Source organism: Coregonus clupeaformis, unplaced genomic scaffold (assembly GCF_020615455.1).
Source record: "Coregonus clupeaformis isolate EN_2021a unplaced genomic scaffold, ASM2061545v1 scaf0704, whole genome shotgun sequence".
NCBI lineage: Eukaryota > Metazoa > Chordata > Actinopteri > Salmoniformes > Salmonidae > Coregonus > Coregonus clupeaformis.
This window is the reverse complement of record NW_025534159.1, coordinates 102,932-125,000: the sequence shown is the minus strand read 5'-3', so window position 1 is coordinate 125,000 and position 22,069 is coordinate 102,932. Positions and strand designations below refer to the sequence as shown.

Genomic DNA, 22,069 nt, shown 5'->3' with positions numbered 1-22,069 from the left:
ACACCACCTAACTTGGATACATTTACACCTTTTTACAAACACACCACCTAACTTGGATACATTTACACCTTTTTACAAACACACCACCTAACTTGGATACATTTACACCTTTTTACAAACACACCACCTAACTTGGATACATTTACACCTTTTTACAAACACACCACCTAACTTGGATACATTCACACCTTCACAAACACACCACCTAACTTGGATACATTCACACCTTCACAAACACACCACCTAACTTGGATACATGAGTTTTCTTTGATGGCCCAATACATGTTATTTTTCTTCCCTCCCCCTCTCACCATTTCCCTCCTCCCCAGTGCCCTGAAGCGTATGTTAGGGAAGAGAGCGTTTGTGATCTCTCGCTCCACCTTCCCAAGTCAAGGCCGATACTCTGGACACTGGCTAGGAGACAACAGGAGTCACTGGAAGGACATGTACACCTCTATAGCAGGTAGACACACACAGTGCACACACAGATCGCACACACACACACGCACATACACACTAGGGCTGTGCTATGGCCAAAATATCTTATCAGGATAATCAGGATATTTTTCTTATTTTTGACGGTTTGGCATTATTTGATGTTTCTGCATGATAAAAGTTGTAAATATGTTTTCTGAGTAGTGCAGGACCATTCTCCATTCTGATGGTTTTATACTCAACCAAACTAGGACAAAACTGACAGTAAAGTTGTAAAAATGTATACAACTTTTCATTTCTTTATGGCTGTAGCAGAATCCCTTTATAGATGGTATTGTCAAAAGAGCTAATGATGAGGCTATTACTTTCTGCTCTAGACTTTGTATCAGACCCTCTCTGTCTCTGTCTCTGTCTCTGTCTCTGTCTCTGTCTCTCTCTCTCTCTCTCTCTCTCTCTCTCTCTCTCTCTCTCTCTCTCTCTCTCTCTCTCTCTCTCTCTCTCTCTCTCTCTCTCTCTCTCTCTCTCTCCTCTGCCCTCCCCTTCCAGGTATGTTAACCTTTAACCTCCTGTGTTTTCCCTGGTGGGGGCTGATATCTGTGTGTTCTCTCTTTCTCCCTCTCTCTCCCTTCTCTCACCTCCTCTCTTTCCCTCTCTCCCTCCCTCCCCTCCCGGTATGTTAACCTCCTGGGTTTTCCCCTAGTGTAGGCTGATATCTGTGTCTTCTCTCCCTCCCTCCCCTTCCAGGTATGTTAACCTTTAACCTCCTGGGTGTTCCCCTGGTGGGGGCTGATATCTGTGGCTTCAGTGAACAGACTGAGGAGGAGTTGTGTGTTCGCTGGACACAGCTAGGAGCCTTCTACCCTTTCACACGCAACCACAACGCTATCGACCAGAGGGTAAGACCACAATGCAGCCCCAACACAATGCAGCCCCAACACAAACTGTCATAAAATGACTCTTTCTATCTGTATGTTCTCTGTGTCTACGTCTCTGTCTCCTCCCAGCCTCAGGACCCTCCAGCATTCAGCCCTCTGGCCCGTTCAGCCATGAAACAGTCTCTCCTGCTACGCTACTCTCTCTTCCCTCTGCTTTACACACTGTTCCACCGTGCACACACACACGGACACACCGTCGCTCGCCCTCTGCTGTTCGAGTGAGTACCAAACACACACACACTATTACTACACAAGTTATGTTCTTCTATGCTCATGGGGACCTAAAAGTCATTTCCATTCAATATCCTATTTACCCTAACCCTAATTCTAACCCTGACCCTAATTGTATCCCTAATTGTAACCTTAAACCCCTAACCCTAATTGTAACCCTAAACCTAACCACTAACCCTAATTCTAACCCTAAACCTAACCTTAATTCTAACCCTAAACCTAACCACTAACCCTAATTCTAACCCTAAACCTAACCCTAATTCTAACCCTAAACCTAACCCGAATTCTAACCCTAAACCTAACCCTAATTCTAACCCTAAACCTCTAACCCCTAAGCTTAAAATAGCCTTTGTCCTCATGGGGAGGTGGGAAATGTCCCCACAAGGGAGAATTGGCCTTGTTTTACTATCCTAGTGGGGACATTTGGGGATTTTACGTCTTCACAAGGATCAAAGAACCAACCCACACACACACACACTGAGACACACACACACACACACACACACACACACACACAAAGCTCTTTCAGTATGTTCCTGACTGTGTGTTCATGTCTTTAGGTTCCCCAAGGACGTGAGAACGTATGGGATAGACAGACAGTTCCTATGGGGGAAGAGTTTGATGGTGACACCAGTATTAGATCCAGGTGTGGACTATGTAGTGGGCTACTTCCCCCAGGGACTCTGGTACGACTACTATACGGTAAGAATACAACTATACATACCAACTATACATACCCCTTAATAACCCTAAGCCCAGGGACTCTGGTACACAACTATAGTAATTATTAGTTAAAACAAATAATTAAGGTATTTTCTAAGGGGTGGGGGCAGTCTCACTCCTTTCGTAATTATATATATTTTTGCTTTATTGATTAGATGGTAAAGTGTTGGAAAGATTGTCCCGTGTGGCTCAGTTGGTAGAGCATGGCGCTTGCAACGCCAGGGTTGTGGGTTCGATTCCCACAGGGGGACCAGTACGAAAATGTGTGCACTCGCTAACTGTAAGTGGATAAGAGCGTCTGTTAAATAAATCACTAAAATGTACCAGATGATAGGGAGGGGTCAAAGGGCAGTGGGCCGGATTCCAACCAGCTGGAACCCCTGGGCCACACAGGACACAACTAGTAGTAATTCTGGGTAATCACAATAGAATGTGATGGTAGTTCAAAGGTTTTTGTTTCAGGCTGAATAATGGGATATACACGGAGTGGACAAAACATTAGGAACACCTTCCTGATATTGAGTTGCACTCAAATCAATCAAATCAATCAATCAATCAAATGTTATTTATAAAGCCCTTTTTACATCAGCAGATGTCATAAAGTGCTATACAGAAACCCAGCCTAAAACCCCAAACAGCAAGCAATGCAGATGTAGAAGCACGGTGGCTAAGAAAAACTCCCTAGAAAGGCAGGAACCTAAGAAGAAACCTAGAGAGGAACCAGGCTCTGAAGGGTGGCCAGTCCCCTTCTGGCTGTACTGGGTAGAGAGGAACCAGGCTCTGAGGGGTGGCCAGTCCTCTTCTGGCTGTGACCGGTGGAGATTATAAGTACATGGCCATTAAGGCCAGATTTTTCTCCAAGATGTTCAAACGTTCATAGATGACCAGCAGGGTCAAATAATAATCACAGTGGTTGTAGAGGTTGCAACAGGTCAGTACATCAGGAGTAAATGTCACTTGGCTTTTCATAGCCGGGCATTCAGAGGTGCGGTAGAGAGAGAAAGTTGAAAACAGCAGGTCCGGGACAAGGGAGCACGTCCGGTGAACAGGTCAGGGTTCCATAGCCGCAGGCAGAACAGTTGAAACTGGAGCAGCAGCACGACCAGGTGGACTGAGGACAGCCAGGAGTCATCAGGCCAGGTAGTCCTGAGGCATGGTCCTAGGGCTCAGGTCCTCCGGGATGGGAGGGAGAGAGAGAGAATTAGAGGAAGCATACTTAAATTCACACAGGACACCGGATGAGACAGGAGAAGTATACCAGATAGGACAGACTGACCCTAGCCCCCCAGCACATAGACTATTGCAGCATAGATACTGGAGGCTGAGATGGGGAGGGTCGGGGGACACTGTGGCCCCGTCTGACGATACACCCCCGTTTTGCCCTCAGAACAGCCTCAGTTCGTCGGGGCATGGACTCTACAAGGTGTTGAAAGCGTTCCACAGGGATGCTGGCCCATGTTGACTCCAATGCATCCTACAGTTATGTCAAGTTGGCTGGATGTCCTTTGGATGGTGGACCATTCTTGATACACACGGGAAACTGTTAAGCGTGAAAAACCCAGCAGCGTGACAGTTCTTGACACAAACCGGTGCACCTGGCACCTACTACCATACCCCGTTCAAAGACACTTAAATATTTTGTCTTGCCCATTCACCCTCTGAATGGCACACGTACACAATCCATGTCTCAATTGTCTCAAGGCTTAAAAATCCTTCTTTAACCTGACTCCTCCCCTTCATCTACACTGACTGAAGTGGATTTAACAAGTGACATCAGTAAGGGATCATAGCTTTCACCTGGATTCACCTGGTCAGTCTATGTCATGGAAAGAGGAGGTGTTCTTAATGTTTTGTACACGCTGTGTATAATTCACATGCTGAATATTGAATGTCTCTCTCTCTCTCTCGCTCTCAGGGTGATTCTATCCGTAGTAAAGGAGAGGAGTTGAGACTCAAGGCTCCTCTAGATCACATCAACCTTCACCTGAGAGAAGGAGCTGTCATACCTACACAGGTAAACGGACACACAGTAGATCAGCAAATAGCTGGACGCTCCATATTATTACTATCTACTGAGGGTTAATAAGACTGACACAGTAGATGGTCAGGCGTAGATATCGAAAAAACAAATGTTTCTCTATCTGTGTATCTCTATCATATTTCAGTGTATGTATCTCTCTCTCTCTATCCCTCTGTCTCTCTCTCTATATATATCCCTCTCTCTCTCTCTCTCTATGTCTCTCTCTCTATGTCTCTCTCTCTATGTCTCTCTCTCTATGTCTCTCTCTCTATGTCTCTCTCTATGTCTCTCTCCCTCTGTAGCGTCCCAACACCACCCTGTTTGTGAGCAGTGGTCAGCCGCTCCACCTGGTTTCCAGTCTGTCTGAAGACGGCTCAGCCAGAGGAGAGCTGTTCTGGGACGACGGAGAGAGCATCGACACCTTCGAAACCGACCAGTACGCTCACATAGTGTTCACTGTGGTCAAGGTACGCTCCAACCACTACACAACCACAATACAACACAACCACTACATAAACTACTGTACACAGTGAGTACTGTGGTCAAAGAATGGTTCAACCACTACTAACACTATAGCCATCACAGCTGGTTCAACCACTACTAACACTATAGCCATGACAGCTGGTTCAACCACTACTAACACTATAGCATCACAGCTGGTTCAACCACTACTAACACTATAGCCATGACAGCTGGTTCAACCACTACTAACACTATAGCCATCAGCTGGTTCAACCACTATAGCAATGACAGCTGGTTCAACCACTATAGCCATGACAGCTGGTTCAACCACTACTAACACTATAGCCATGACAGCTGGTTCAACCACTACTAACACTATAGCCATGACAGCTGGTTCAACCACTACCACATAGCCATGACAGCTGGTTCAACCACTACTAACACTATAGCCATGACACAGCTGGTTCAACCACTACTAACACTATAGCCATGACAGCTGGTTCAACCACTATAGCCATGACAGCTGGTTCAACCACTACTAACACTATAGCCATGACAGCTGGTTCAACCACTACTAACACTATAGCATCACAGCTGGTTCAACCACTACTAACACTATAGCCATGACAGCTGGTTCAACCACTACTAACACTATAGCCATGACAGCTGGTTCAACCACTACTAACACTATAGCCATGACAGCTGGTTCAACCACTACTAACACATAGCCATGACAGCTGGTTCAACCACTACTAACACTATAGCCATGACAGCTGGTTCAACCACTACTAACACTATAGCCATGACAGCTGGTTCAACCACTACTAACACTATAGCCATGACAGCTGGTTCAACCACTACTAACACTATAGCCATGACAGCTGGTTCAACCACTACTAACACTATAGCCATGACAGCTGGTTCAACCACTATAGCCATGACAGCTGGTTCAACCACTACTAACACTATAGCCATGACAGCTGGTTCAACCACTACTAACACTATAGCCATGACAGCTGGTTCAACCACTACTAACACTATAGCCATGACAGCTGGTTCAACCACTATAGCCATGACAGCTGGTTCAACCACTACTAACACTATAGCCATCACCTCTTCTCCCTTCTCTTCCTTTTGTGTTCTAGAACACGATGACATCGGAGGTGCTGCACGACCACGTGGAGGCTTCCTACATCACAGTGGAAACAGCCTCCTTCTATGGCGTGAAGGCGGAGCCTACCAGGGTCACGGTCAACTCCCAGGATGCTGCATTCACCTACATAGCCAATCAGGTGAGGCTTGGTGTTAAGGGGTCAGAGGTTAGGTTTTAAAGTTCAGATTAAGTTTTAGAGCAGCCATACTCAAAACAGGGTCAATACGGACCGCGGGTCACAATAAAACATTTTAATAAAGGAATTTAGTCGTGTTTTCAATTTAATGCTGTTGAGAGTTGTAATAGTAGGGCGGCAGGTAGCTTAGTGGTTAAGAGCGTTGTGCCAGTAACCGAAAGGTCGCTGGTTCTAATCCCCGAGCCGACTAGGTGAAAAATCTGTCGATGTGCCCTTGAGCAAGGCACTTAACCCTAATTGCTCCTGTAAGTCGCTCTGGGTAAGAGCGTCTGCTAAGTGACCCCAAAAAAATAAAAAATAAAAATAATAGTAGAAAGCACAAGGTGCAGTTTAATTTGTAAATGTAGTAGTACATGGGCAGCTTTCCTCTTATGACGGACCTTAGAGAGCTATTTATAACCTTTCAGAAACCTCCACTTGATCATCTACTAGCCCATGTTAGATAGATAGATGGGTAGGTAAGTTAGGCTAACCAGCTAAGTCAACAGGTATCATTTGAACACACGTAAAGACATGGCAAACTGTGTAGACTTAAAAATGTACACTGCATGACCAAAAGTATGTGGACACCTGCTCGTCGAACATCTCATTCCAAAATCATGGGCATTAATATGGAGTTGGTCCCCCCCCCCTTTGCTGCTATAACAGCCTCCACTCTCGTGGGAAGGATTTCCACTAGATGTTGGAACATTGCTGCGGAGACTTCCATTCAGCCACAAGAGCATTAGTGAGGCCGGGCACTGATGTTGGGCGATTAGGCCTGGCTCGCAGTCGGCATTCCAATTAATCCCAAAGGTGTTCGATGGGGTTGAGGTCAGGGCTCTGTACTGGCCAGTCAAGTTCTTCCACACCGATCTCGACAAACCATTTCTGTATGGACCTCGCTTTGTGCATGGGGGCATTGTCATGCTGAAACAGGAAAGGGCCTTCCCCAAACTGTTGGAAGCACAGAATTGTCTAGAATGTCATTGTATGCTATAGCGTTAAGATTTAGTTTCACTGGAACTAAGGGGGCTGGCCTGAACCATGAAAAACAGCCCCAGACCATTATTCCTCCTCCACCAAACTTTACAGTTGGCACTATGCATTGGGGCAGGTAGCGTTCTCCAGGCATCCGGCAAACCCAGATTTGTCTGTCAAACTGCCAGATGGTGACGCGTGATTCATCACTCCAGAGAACTCGTTTCCACTGCTCCAGAGTCCAATGGGGGTGAGCTTTACACCACTCCAGCCGACTCTTGGCATTGCACATGGTGATCTTAGGCTCGTGTGCGGCTGCTCTGCAATGGAAACCTATTTCATGAAGCTCCTGACGAACAGTTATTGTGCTGACGTTGCGTCCAGAGGCAGTTTGGAACTCTGTAGGGAGTGTTGCAACCGAGGACTGATGATTTTTACTCGCCAGTCCCATTCTGTGAGCTTCTGTGGCCTACCACTTCACAGCTGAGCCGTTGTTGCTCCTAGACGTTTCCACTTCACAGCTGAGCCGTTGTTGCTCCTAGACGTTTCCACTTCACAGCTGAGCCGTTGTTGCTCCTAGACGTTTCCACTTCATAATAACAGCACTTACAGTTGACCGGGGCAACTCTAGCAGGGCAGAAATGTGACAAACTGACTTGTTGGAAAGGTGGCATCCTTTCCATAGGATGCCACGTTGAAAGTCACTGAGCTCTTCAGTAAGGCCATTCTACTGCCAATGTTTGTCTATGGAGATTGCATGGCTGTGTGCTCTATTTTATACACCTGTCAGCAACAGGTGTGGCTGAAATAGCCGAATCCACTAATTTGAAGGGGTGTCCACATACTTCTGTGTGTACATACAGTGGCAAGAAAAAGTATATGAACCCTTTGGAATTACCTGGATTTCTGCATAAATTGGTAATAAAATGTAATCTGATCTTCATCTAAGTCACAACAATAGACAAACACAGTGTGCTTAAACTAATAACACACAAATTATTGTATTTTTATTGTCTATATTGAATACATAATTTAAACATTCACAGTGTAGGTTGGAAAAAGTATGTGAACCCCTAGGCTAATGACTTCTCCAAAAGCTAATTGGACTCAGGTGTCAGCTAAACTGAGACAAGATTGAAGATGTTGGTTAGCGCTGCCCTGCCCTACAAAAAACACTCACAAAATGTGAGTTTGCTATTCACAAGAAGCATTGGCTGATGTGAACCATGCCTCGAACAAAATAGATCTCAGAAGACCTAAGGTTAAGAATGGTTGACTTGCGTAAAGCAGGAAAGGGTTACAAAAGTATCTCTAAAAGCCTTGATGTTCATCAGTCCACGGTAAGACAAATTGTCTAAAAATTGAGAAAGTTCAGGACTGTTGCTTCTCTCCCTACGAGTGACCGTCCTGTAAAGATGACTGGAAGAGCACAGCGCAGAACGCTCAATGAGGTTAAGAAGAATCCTAGTGTCAGCTAAAGACTTACAGACATCTCTGGAACATGCTAACATCTCTGTTGACGAGTCTACGATACGTAAAACACTAAACAAGAATGGTGTTCATGGGAGAACACCACGGAAGAAGCCACTGCTGTCCCCAAAAAAACATTGCTGCACGTCTGAAGTTCACAAAAGAGCACCTGGATGTTCCACAGCGCTACTGGCCAAATATTCTGTGGACAGATGAAACTGAAGTTGAGTTGTTTGGAAGTAACACACAACACTATGTGTGGAGAAAAAAAGGCCCAGCACACCAACATCAAAACCTCATCCCAACTGTAAAGTATGGTGGAGGGAGCGTCATGGTTTGGGGCTGCTTTGCTGCCTCAGGGCCTGGACAGCTTGCTATCATCGAGGGAAAAATGAATTCCCACGTTTGATGAAGACATTCTGCAGGAGAATGTAAGGTTATCTGTCCACCAGCTGAAGCTCAACAGAAGTTGGGTGACGCAACAGGACAACGGCCCAAAACACAGAAGTAAATCAACAACAGAATGGCTTCAATAGAAGAGGATACGCCTTCTGGAGTGGCCCAGTCAGAGTCCTGACCTCCTGGCCCAGTCAGAGTCCTGACCTCCTGGCCCAGTCAGAGTCCTGACCTCCTGGCCCAGTCAGAGTCCTGACCTCCTGGCCCAGTCAGAGTCCTGACCTCCCGGCCCAGTCAGAGTCCTGACCTCCCGGCCCAGTCAGAGTCCTGACCTCCCGGCCCAGTCAGAGCCCTGACCTCCCTGGCCCAGTCAGAGTCCTGACCTCCTGGCCCAGTCAGAGTCCTGACCTCCTGGCCCAGTCAGAGTCCTGACCTCCTGGCCCAGTCAGAGTCCCGACCTCCTGGCCCAGTCAGAGTCCCGACCTCCTGGCCCAGTCAGAGTCCCGACCTCCTGGCCCAGTCAGAGTCCCGACCTCCTGGCCCAGTCAGAGTCCTGACCTCCTGGCCCAGTCAGAGTCCTGACCTCCTGGCCCAGTCAGAGTCCTGACCTCCTGGCCCAGTCAGAGTCCTGACCTCCTGGCCCAGTCAGAGTCCTGACCTCCTGGCCCAGTCAGAGTCCTGACCTCCTGGCCCAGTCAGAGTCCTGACCTCCTGGCCCAGTCAGAGTCCTGACCTCCTGGCCCAGTCAGAGTCCTGACCTCCTGGCCCAGTCAGAGTCCTGACCTCAACCCAATTGAGATGCTGTGGCATGACCTCGAGAGCGGTTCACACCAGACATCCCAAGAATATTGCTTAACTGAAACAGTTTTGTAAAGAGGAATGGTCCAAAATTCCTCCTGACCGTTGTACTGGTCTGATCCACAACTACAGAAAACGGTTGGTTGAGGTTATTGCTGCCAAAAGAGGGTCAACCAGTTATTTAAATCCAAGGGTTCACATACTTTTCCCACCCTACACTGCGAATGTTTACACGGTGTGTTCAATAAAGACATGAAAACATATACTTTTTTTGTGTGTTATTAGTTTAAGCACACTGTGTTTGTCTATTGTTGTGACTTAGATGAAGATCAGATCAAATTTTAGGACCAATTTATGCAGAAATCCAGGTAATTCCAAAGGGTTCACATACTTGTTTCTTGCCAAATTCTGTATTTCCGCCAACAAGGGGTGTGTGTGAACAGTTTAGGGTAGCATGGGTTGTGAGGTGGGGGTTTGTTACTACGACGACAAGGCTGATAAATGACAATATCCATCCGGACCTTTTGCCACCCAGGACCTTTGTGAGAGGAGGAGGAGTAGTAGTTGAGTACCCCTGGTTTTAGAGAAAATGATATCTGTGCTTTGTTATTAATGTATCTCTCTCTCTCTCTCCATTCATCGCTCTGTCTTTCCCACTCTCCTACTGTCTCCCTCCCTCTAGGTGTTGACCGTAACAGACCTAGGACTGAACCTCAGCCAGAACTTCACCATCAGTTGGATCTAACAGGTCTTTCCCAAAAATGGGAATTCTGACCTTGGGAATGTTCAGGTTTTCCTTCCCTGACGGTCTCCGCTGCTTTACTCCCTATATATGTGACCTAAACGGCACCCTATTCCCTATATAGTGTACTACCAGGGCTCTGGTCAAAAGACGTTGTTCCCAAGTATCCCCACGCATAATAGACATGGGATTGTATACAAATATAAGCAAGGTTTGAAATATGATATATGTTTGGGGCTTCTTGCAGTCAAATACAGTCTACAAATGATTTGTAATCCTCCCTGTCTGCTGTAACTGTACCAAAAATAGGCTGTGTCCGAAATAGCACCCTATTCCCTATATAGTGTACTACTCCCAGTCAACAGTAGAGCCAGACAGTGTAACCATCCCAGTCAACAGTAGAGCCAGACAGTGTAACCATCCCAGTCAACAGTAGAGCCAGACAGTGTAACCATCCCAGTCAACAGTAGAGCCAGACAGTGTAACCATCCCAGTCAACAGTACAGCCAGACAGTGTAACCATCCCAGTCAACAGTACAGCCAGACAGTGTAACCACCCAGTCAACAGTACAGCCAGACAGTGTAACCAACCCAGTCAACAGTACAGCCAGACAGTGTAACCATCCCAGTCAACAGTACAGCCAGACAGTGTAACCATCCCAGTCAACAGTACAGCCAGACAGTGTAACCATCCCAGTCAACAGTACAGCCAGACAGTGTAACCACCCAGTCAACAGTACAGCCAGACAGTGTAACCAACCCAGTCAACAGTACAGCCAGACAGTGTAACCATCCCAGTCAACAGTACAGCCAGACAGTGTAACCATCCCAGTCAACAGTACAGCCAGACAGTGTAACCATCCCAGTCAACAGTACAGCCAGACAGTGTAACCATCCCAGTCAACAGTAGAGCCAGACAGTGTAACCATCCCAGTCAACAGTACAGCCAGACAGTGTAACCAGCCCAGTCAACAGTACAGCCAGACAGTGTAACCATCCCAGTCAACAGTACAGCCAGACAGTGTAACCATCCCAGTCAACAGTACAGCCAGACAGTGTAACCATCCCAGTCAACAGTACAGCCAGACAGTGTAACCAACCCAGTCAACAGTACAGCCAGACAGTTAAACCAGTCCAGTCAACAGTACAGCCAGACAGTGTAACCAACCCAGTCAACAGGACAGCCAGACAGTGTAACCAAACCAGTCAACAGTACAGCCAGACAGTGTAACCATCCAAGTCAACAGTACAGCCAGACAGTGTAACCATTCCAGTCAACAGTACAGCCAGACATACACACAATCTACACACAATAACCCATAATGACAAAGCAAAAACAGGTTTTTATAAATTTTTGAAAAGTTAGATTACATTTTAATTTTTAATTTTTAAATCAGACCCTTTACTCAGTATTTTGTTGAAGCACCTTTGGCAGCGACTACAGCCTCGAGTCTTCTTGGGTATGATGCTACAAGCTTGGCACACCTGTATTTGGGGAGTTTCTCCCATTCTTCTCTGCAGATCCTCTCAAGCTCTGTCAGGTTGGATGGGGAGCATTGCGGCACAGCTATTTATAGGTCTCTCCAGAGATGTTCGATCGGCTTCAAGTCCGGGCTCTGGCTGGGCCACTCAAGGACATTCAGAGACTTGTCCCGAAGCCACTCCTGCGTTGTCTTGGCTGTGTGCTTAGGGTCGTTGTCCTGTTGGAAGGTGAACCTTCACCCCAGTCTGAGGTCCTGAGCGCTCTGGAGCAGATTTTCATCAAGGCTCTCTGTACTTTGCTCCATTCATCTTTGCCTCGATCCTGACTAGTCTCCCAGTCCCTGCCGCTGAAAAACATACCCACAGCATGATGCTGCCACCACCATGTAGGGATGGTGTCAGGTTTCCTCCAGATGTGACGCTTGGCATTCAGGCCAAAGAGTTCAATATTGGTTTCATCAGACCAGAGAATCTTGTTTTCCATGGTCTGAGAGTCTTTAAGTGCCTTTTGGCAAACTCCAAGCGGGCTATCATGTGCCTTTTACTGAGGAGTGGCTTCCGTCTGGCCACTACCATAAAGGCCTGATTGGTGGCGTGCTGCAGAGATGGTTGGGTTTCTGGAAGGTTTTCCCATCTCCACAGAGGAACTCTAGAGCTCTGTCAGAGTGACCATTGGGTTCTTGGTCACCTCCCTGACCAAGGCCCTTCTCCCCCGATTGCTCTGTTTGGCCTGGCGGCCAGCTCTAGGATGAGTCTTGGTGGTTCCAGACTTCTTCCATTTAAGAATGATGGAGGGCACTGTGTTCTTGAGGACCTTCAATGCAGCAGAAATTTTTTGGTACCCTTCCCCAGATCTGTGCCTCGACACATTCCTGTCTCGGAGCTTCTACAGACAATTCCTTCGACCTCGTGGCTTGGTTTTTGCTCTGACATTCACTGTCAACTGTGGGACCTTATATAGACAGGTGTGTGCTTTTCCAAATCATGTCCAATCAATTGAATTTACCACAGGTGGACTCCAATCAAGTTGTAGAAACATCTCAAGGAAGATCAATGGAAACAGGATGCACCTGAGCTCAATTTTGAGTCTCATAGCAAAGGGTCTGAATACTTATGTAAATAAGGAAATTCTGTTTTTTAATTTGAATACATTTGCAACAATTTCTAAAAACCTGTTTTCGCTTTGTCATTATGGGGTATTGTGTGTAGATTGCTGAGGATTTTAATTTATTTAATCCATTTTAGAATAAGGCTGTAACATAACAAAATGTGGAAAAAGTCAAGGGGTCTGAATACTTTCCAAAGGCACTGTATATGCGTCAGCCTACTAATTATACAAATGCCCTATTATATTTCAAAAGTAGAATCATATCTACTAGCCTATACTTGTAACGTTGAAGGCCGCATGTTCTCTTCTGCTTTATCATGGTTTGAACGATGTGCGTAATTCCAGTCCATATAATACAGTATTATACAGTACAGTAATACAGTTCACATGCAAAAAGATTAGCCTACTGGAGCTAGTTTCATTTATTTACCCAAGAGAGCATATAGCTAGCTACATCTGTGGGCTTTATATAGCTAGCTACATCTGTGGGCTTTATATAGCTAGCTACATCTGTGGGCTTTATATAGCTAGCTACATCTGTGGGATTTATATAGCTAGCTACATCTATGGGATTTATATAGCTAGCTACATCTGTGGGCTTTTATGTTTGTCTGTCGTGCAGGTGCCTATAACATATATGTATTGGATAATGGCCCAATCATTTGGGCTTTTTTGGGCTTGGGCTCATTAAATGTCTTTAATGTAGGGCTCATAAAATGTGTTTAATGTATGGCTCATCAGGCTCAGGTAGCATCAGCCTTGAATTTTGGATCAAAGCTCTAATCAAATCCAGATATAGGCCTATTTATATGCTTTATGATGCTTTTGAATGAGCGTTCCGGTTTGGGCGAGGAATACCGGGTTGGCCGGGAGGAAAGGGATTTATTCTCGGAATGGAAGATTTGTAAAATACCCGGAAAATATTCATTATTTTTGAAAGGCCTCCTGTGTATTTTACTGGTTAGCGGTAAAATATTATTGTGTAGTTCTGGCACTGGTCATTACTACAGTAAAGAGACAACTTTTATTTGCTGTTTTCATTTCTCAGAGGAAAGGTGAAGATGTGCAATAAAAATGAGAGTCACTTTTCTTTCCCTCAGAACAAGACTAGAATACTATAACTGGGTGAAATGGATGTTAGTGTGTTTGGGGAGTTTCATGATAATAATCAGCGATTGTTGTTATTGATCCTGATATATGTACATATTGTTGTTGACAAGCTTGTTTGCACTGAATCAGGACATATTGAAGGTACAGAGAAGTGCCTTACGAATGATAAAACTGTGTCTCTTCTAGAACAGCTCTGTTTTAACTCTGTTCAATCATTTTTGTTTCATAACACTTCTAGAACAGCTCTGTTCTAACCCTGTTCTAGAATTCTAGTTTCAGAACACTTCTAGAACAGCGCTACATTGTTCTAACCCTGTTCTAGAATTCTAGTTTCATAACACTTCTAGAACAGCTCTGTTCTAACCCTGTTCTAGAATTCTAGTTTCAGAACACTTCTAGAACAGCTCTGTTCTAACCCTGTTCTAGAATTCTAGTTTCAGAACACTTCTAGAACAGCTCTGTTCTAACCCTGTTCTAGAATTCTAGTTTCAGAACACCTCTAGAACAGCGCTACATTGTTCTAACCCTGTTCTAGAATTCTAGTTTTAGAACACCTCTAGAACAGCGCTACATTGTTCTAACCCTGTTCTAGAATTCTAGTTTCAGTTGGTTTTAGAACTGCTTTACTGTGATGCTAAAACGTTATCTTTATCTCTAAAACACTGAATAATGATATTAATGTACAAGGTTTTTAAAGTATTATCAAGCTTTCTTAGACATGCAATTGCCTTTACTAAATAATGAATGAGCATGTATTGTAGTTTTTGACATTTTAAGTATTATGGTAACGCAACGTTTGCTTTTTGAAATTGATTGGTTGAAATGTTTGACAAATAGATTATTTTTCCTATTTTATTCTAATTTTAGATTGAAGTGTTAAAATGAAGACAATGTAAAGGAAGACGTATTTTCAGAGTGAAAGGTTATTTCTCCTGCCTTATGTTGGTCAGTTCTGCCAGTGGGTGTATCTATCTGGCATGAATATTACAATCATAGGAAAACTCCTCAATGACTGTTTATTCTGTAATGCCTGCCTCTCAACCAAACTGTTTTATTTGATTTCCATGTGTGTGTGTTTAAGTTGAATGGGACATGCTCATTTCAAATGATGACTTGATTAAATATGAATCCTGACTCCTATGTGTCTGTTTAGATCTGTTTCCCCAATGGATAGATTGGATGGGAGGGACGTATATTACCTTTTTCCTCCATGACATGGATCTAATTTAGTTTCATCCGGTGTATTACTACTGCTTGGCTGGAATAGAACCCTGCACCCTCATTGGCCTTTGGGAAGGGATCACTGCCACTACCTCTCTCTCCAACCAAGGGGCATGAACTGAAGTAGAGGGGGAGGTTCAGTACCTCTTGGAGGACAATGGAATTAAATAAATAAAAAGGTTCTACTTTGAACAATAAATATGCTTTTTTGTTTAATTACATTGTCCTCCAAGAGCTTTAATATTGCAGATTGTGGCTTCTATCAATGTAATTGTCTGCATAATTTCCAATCCCCCATATATTCTTTTGTAAATATATATATTTTTTATATATACTGAACAAAAATATAAATATGCAACGATTTCAACAATTTTTCTGAGTTACAGTTCATATATTGAAATCAGCAATTGAAATATATTCATTAGGCCCTAAGCTATGGATTTCACATGACTGGGCAGGGGTGCAGCCATGGGTGGGCCTGGGAGGGCTTAGGCCCACCCACTCAGAATGAGTTTTTCCACACAAAAGGGCTTTACTACAGACAGAAATACTCCTCCGTTTCATCAGCTGTCTCAGATGATCCCGCAGGTAAAGAAGCCGCATGTTGGACGTTGGAGGCGGCTTATGGTAGATAAATAAACGTTAAATTCTCTGGCAACAGTTATTTTTTATTTTTTTTATGCCATTTAGCAGACACTTTTATCCAAAGCGACTTACAGTCATGTGCGCATACATTTTTACGTATGGGTGGTCCCGGGGATCGAACCCACTACCCTGGCGTTACAAGCGCCATGCTCTACCAATTGAGCTACAGAGGACCACATTATTTGAGCCCACTTTTTTTGGGTTACTACATGATTCCATATGTGTTATTTCATAGTTTTGATGTCTTCACTATTATTCTACATTGTGGAAAATAGTAAAAAAAAGTTCCTTCTTTATTATGTTCCCCCTAACCCTCCACCTCTCCTCTAATTGGAGTAAACTAATGGACAACAATACTTAGGATTCTACTTCCAGCTTATACAAACTATATACATTTTACAGACACAGCATGTTTTACATTAGTTATCGTTTTGGTTTGGTTTTAGTGCTACCCTTCAGCTACCATCAACCCCTCTCATCTATCTCTGAAGACCATCCAGTTTGGATTTCTAATTACCATATATTTTCCCACTGTGCTGTGATGTTTCACAAAAGTTCTGAACCTTTCTTGTCCTCCAGGAGTTGCCGAATCTACTCTCACCCTCATCGGCCTTTGCTGGGTAAGTCGGTCCGCATGAGCCGCATGCACTGGCATATGTTCACCTGTAGAGGGCGCCATGCTGTCACAATTCAACCCCTTTACTGTTCTACATACAGTTTGGTGTTGTCTTCCCCACTAATGGGTAGGGTTTAAGTGGAGCGGAGGGCTGATGCTAGACATCTGTCGGTCTGTCTGTGTGTTTCTTGAACCAGGAGGTTAACAGGCTCTTTGTATTGAGTAACTCCTTTAGAGCATCTGTTTTCTGTTATTCTGAATGCTGTTGTTCACAGCTCTACTAAAACACACTGGTCACATAGTTAATCATCTCTCATACAGCACATTACAGAGGAGAGGAGAAGAGAGACAGGGAGAGAGGAGAGAGAGCGACAAGGAGAGGGGGAGAGAGAGGCAGGGAAAGGGGAAGCGAGAAGGAGAGAGAGAGGCAGGGAGAGGGGGAGGGAGAGGGCTAACCAACAATTCCGTGCTTACCTTAAGTCCTGCTGGGTGTGTAACCCCTTTTTATTCAGTGTAATCCCCCCGTGTTGGGCCTGTCCTTAGTGTAACCCCCCCGTGTTGGGCCTGTCCTTTGTGTAACCCCCCCTGTGTTGGGCGTTTCCTTTGTGTAACCCCCCCTGTGTTGGGCCTGTCCTTTGTGTAACCCCCCCTGTGTTGGGCCTGTCCGTTGTGTAACCCCCCTGTGTTGGGCCTGTCCGTTGTGTAACCCCCTGTGTTGGGCCTGTCCGTTGTGTAACCCCCCTGTGTTGGGCCTGTCCTTTGTGTAACCCCCCTGTGTTGGGCCTGTCCTTTGTGTAACCCCCTGTGTTGGGCCTGTCCGTTGTGTAACCCCCCTGTGTTGGGCCTGTCCGTTGTGTAACCCCCCTGTGTTGGGCCTGTCCTTTGTGTAACCCCCCTGTGTTGGGCCTGTCCTTTGTATAACCCCCCCTGTGTTGGGCCTGTCCTTTGTGTAACCCCCTGTGTTGGGCCTGTCCTTTGTGTAACCCCCCTGTGTTGGGCCTGTCCTTTGTGTAACCCCCTGTGTTGGGCCTGTCCATTGTGTAACCCCTGTTTTGGGCCTGTCCATTGTGTAACCCCCCCTGTGTTCTTCCTCTCCTCTCCTCTCCTCTGTCATGTAGTCTCATCAGGGGTGCCCTGCTATCTCTTCTTCCTCTCCTCTCCTCTGTCATGTAGTCTCATCAGGGGTGCCCTGCTATCTCTTCTTCCTCTCCTCTCCTCTGTCATGTAGTCTCATAAGGGGTGCCCTGCTATCTCTTCTTCCTCTCCTCTCCTCTGTCATGTAGTCTCATCAGGGGTGCCCTGCTATCTCTTCTTCCTCTCCTCTCCTCTGTCATGTAGTCTCATCAGGGGTGTCCTGCTATCTCTTCTTCCTCTCCTCTCCTCTGTCATGTAGTCTCATCAGGGGTGTCCTGCTATCGCTTCTTCCTCTCCCCTCCCCTCCCCTCTCGCCTCCCCTTCCCCCCTCGCCTCCCCTTCCCCCTCTCTCTCCCCCTCTCGCCTCTCTCCCCCGCTCGCCTCTCTCCCCCCTACTCTTCCCCCTCTCTCCCCCGCTCGCCTCTCTCCCCCCTACTCTTTTATCGCACTGCTTTGCTTTATCTTGGCCAGGTCGCAGTTGTAAATGAGAACTTGTTCTCAACTGGTTTACCTGGTTAAATAAATAAAATAAAATAAATCCCACCACTCAGTCACACTTAATCCCAGAGAGAGGAGAAAGAGAGCGAGACAGAAGGAGAGAGAGAGAAAGAGAAAAATAATGGTGTTCCAAAAAAGGTCCAGTTGCCAGGACCACAAATACAAATTCCATCTAGACACCGTTGCCCTAGAGCACACAAAAAACTATACATACCTCGGCCTAAACATCAGCGCCACAGGTAACTTCCACAAAGCTGTGAACGATCTGAGCGACAAGGCAAGAAGGGCCTTCTAAGCCATCAAAAGGAACATAAAATTCGACATACCAATTAGGATCTGGCTAAAAATACTTGAATCAGTTATAGAACCCATTGCCCTTTATGGTTGTGAGGTCTGGGGTCCACTCACCAACCAAGAATTCACAAAATGGGACAAACACCAAATTGAGACTCTGCATGCAGAATTCTGCAAAAATATCCTCAGTGTACAACGAAAAACACCAAGTAACACATACAGAGCACCAGAAAAGAGTGGTTAAATTCTACAACCACCTAAAAGGAAGTGATTCACAAACCTTCCATAACAAAGCCATCACCTACAGAGAGATGAACCTGGAGAAGAGTCCCCTAAGCAAGCTGGTCCTGGGGCTCTGTTCACAAACAGATCCCACAGAGCCCCAGGACAGCAACACAATTAGACCCAACAAAATCATGAGAAAACAAAAAGAGAATTACTTGACACATTGGAAAGAATTAACAAAAAAATGGAGCGAACTAGAATGCTATTTGGCACTAAACAGATAGTACACAGTGGCAGAATACCTGACCACTGTGACTGACCCAAAGCTTTGACTATGTACAGACTCAGTGAGCATAGCCTTGCTATTGAGAGAGGCCGCCGTAGGCAGACCTGTCTCTCAAGAGAAGACAGGCTATGTGCACACTGCCCACAAAACGAGGTGGAAACTGAGCTGCACTTCCTAACCTCCTGCCAAATGTATGACCATAGAGACACATATTTCCCTCAGATTACACAGACCCACAAAGAATTAAAAAACAAATCACATTTTGATAAACTCCCATATCTATTGGGTGAAATACCACAGTGTGCCATCACAGCTGCAATATTTGTGACCTGTTGCCACAAGAAAAGGGCAACCAGTGAAGAACAAACACCATTGTAAATACAACCCATATTTCTGTTTATTTATTTTCCCTTTTATACTTTAACGATTTGCACATTGTTACAACAATGTATATAGACATAATATGACATTTGAAATGTATTTTATTCTTTTGGAACTTTTGTGTCATGTTTGTTTGTCTACTTCACTTGCTTTGGCAATGTAAACACATGTTTCCCATGCAAATAAAGCCCCTTGAATTGAATTGAGAGAGAGAGAGAGAGAGAAAGGCAGACATAGAATTCCTAATAAGGAACTATTCATGTTTCTATTTCCTGACAATACTGCTTCTCTGCATCATGCTGTGATTTGGCACTGAGTAAATATGAGTAGTAGTGAATCATTTGTCATGTCATCTTACATACAGATGTTTTCTCTCAATTCAATTGAAAGGGCTTTATTGGCATGGGAAACATATGTTTACATTCTCAAAGCAAGTGAAATAGATCATGAACAAAGTGAAATAAACAAGAAATGAACAGTAAACATTAGTCACAAAAGTTTCAAAGGAATAGAGACATTTCAAATGTCATATTATTGCTATGTACAGTGTTGTAACAATGTGCAAATAGTTGAAGTATAAAACTCTCTCACACACACTCACTTTCTCGCTGTCTCTCACACATGTGCACACCTTTTGTCTCTCTCTCTTTTTCCTTGAGCAAACATGTCTGCTCTAGTGATATCTCCCAGTGTCTCTCTCTTTCCCTTGTGCAAACACGTGCCTGCTCTAGTGATATCTCCCAGTGTCTCTCTCTCCCATTAATCTGTAACTACCTTCAAAAGAGAAAGCAAATAACTGATTCTGTTCCCTGTTATCGCAGTAGTATATACACTGTGTGTTGGGTCAGTCCCCATTACTGATAAACTTAGCTCTCAGACAGTGTTTTCATTGGCTCTGGGCAAACACACACACACACACACACACACACACACACACACACAGGGTGAGGGGCTAACTGTTTCCAGATGAGTCTTTCCGGTGCGTACATATATCAGGAAACAGGGGGAAGAAAAGAAGTGTGGAGAGAAGGGAAGAGAGGAGAGCTAGAAGGAAAGAGTGTGGTGGTTGTGTTGTTTAGGAGAGCCAATGTCAGATGGATTATGGTCCGCTGACTCAAAGCATTTCCTGTCTGGATTTTGGGATTAAGAGGAGAGAGGGGGGGCAGGGGGTCTGTGTGTGTGTGTGTGTGTGTGAGGGTAGGGGACAGACTGTGCAGTAGTTTTGTTTGGGGGGATGGCTGGCAGGGATGTTGATATTTTCTCTCTGTGTGTGTGTGTGTGTGGACACTGCCAGCGCTCTAACAGGAACCCTTGGACTCTGTTTATTCCTCAGTCTGTTGCTCTGTCTAAGTGGCCAGAGGTTAGACAGAGAGAATGCACTAGAACATAGCTACTCCTCTGTCTAAGTGGCCAGAGGTTAGACAGAGAGAATGCACTAGAACATAGCTACTCCTCTGTCTTAAGTGGCCAGAGGTTAGACAGAGAGAATACACTAGAACATAGCTACTCCTCTGTCTAAGTGGCCAGAGGTTAGACAGAGAGAATTGTCACGAACGTCTAAGGAAGCGGACCAAGGCGCAGCGTGTTGAGCGAACATGTTGACTTTATTAAATTAAAGCAACCACGAAAACAACAAAACAAATGACGATACGTGAAGTCCTCTGTGACACTGACAGAACATGGAACAAAACCCACAACCCCAAGGTGAAAACACACAGTTTAAATATGGCTCCCAATCAGAGATAACGAGCCGACAGCTGACACTCGTTACCACTGATTGGGAGTCACACGAACAACCAAGACAACACACCCAAAGACAACCAACCAAAACACAACAAAACGAACACACCCTGGCTCAACATACAAAGTCCCGGAGCCAGAGCGTGACAGTACCCCCCTAAAGGCGCGGACTGCGACCGCGCCTCAAAACCCCAAACAGGGGAGGGCTGGGTGGGTGTTGCTCCTCGGAGGCGGCTCCGGCTTCGGGCTTGACCACCACCCTTCCTCAATCCCCCGTAGCGCCCCCGGTCCGATCCGACCCAGCTGGTAGGATCTGGACTGACGACGCCGTACCCCTGGCTTGGCGCGTGAGGCAGGAACGGACCGGACCTGGCTGACGATCGCACCCTAGGCTTGATGCGTGGAGCCGGAACGGGCCTCACCAGGCTGACGACTCGCATCCCTGGCTTGGTGCGAGTAGCAGGAATGGGCTGGATCAGGCTGACGGCTCGCACCCTTGGCTTGGTGCGAGTAGCAGGGACGAGCTGAACCAGGCTGACGACTCGCACCCCTGGCTTGGTGCGAGTAGCAGGAACGGGCTGGACCAGGCCGACGACGCACCCCGTAGGCTTCGTGCGTGGAGCAGGGACAGGCCGGGCTGGGCTGGCGACGCACCCCGTAGGCTTGGTGCGTAGAGCAGGGACAGGCCGGGCTGGGCTGGCGACGCACCCCGTAGGCTTCGTGCGTGGAGCAGGGACAGGCCGGGCTGGGCTGGCGACGCACCCCGTAGGCTTGGTGCGTAGAGCAGGGACAGGCCGGGCTGGGCTGG

At 45.8% G+C, this 22,069-nt stretch overlaps 1 protein-coding gene across 1 annotated transcript in view; it reads left to right on the top strand.

Moving 5' to 3' along the window:
• Positions 1–11,890, top strand: part of gaa2 (alpha glucosidase 2) — a 33,456-nt gene extending 21,566 nt beyond the window's left edge. The window contains exons 14-21 of the mRNA XM_045216416.1: positions 330–463; positions 1,180–1,331; positions 1,440–1,588; positions 2,162–2,303; positions 4,240–4,338; positions 4,647–4,811; positions 5,952–6,098; positions 10,462–11,890. Coding sequence (XP_045072351.1) covers positions 330–463; positions 1,180–1,331; positions 1,440–1,588; positions 2,162–2,303; positions 4,240–4,338; positions 4,647–4,811; positions 5,952–6,098; positions 10,462–10,524 — 1,051 coding nt within the window. The 3' untranslated portion in view covers positions 10,525–11,890. The remainder of the gene's footprint in view (positions 1–329; positions 464–1,179; positions 1,332–1,439; positions 1,589–2,161; positions 2,304–4,239; positions 4,339–4,646; positions 4,812–5,951; positions 6,099–10,461) is intronic.
• Positions 11,891–22,069: the final 10,179 nt, after the last annotated feature.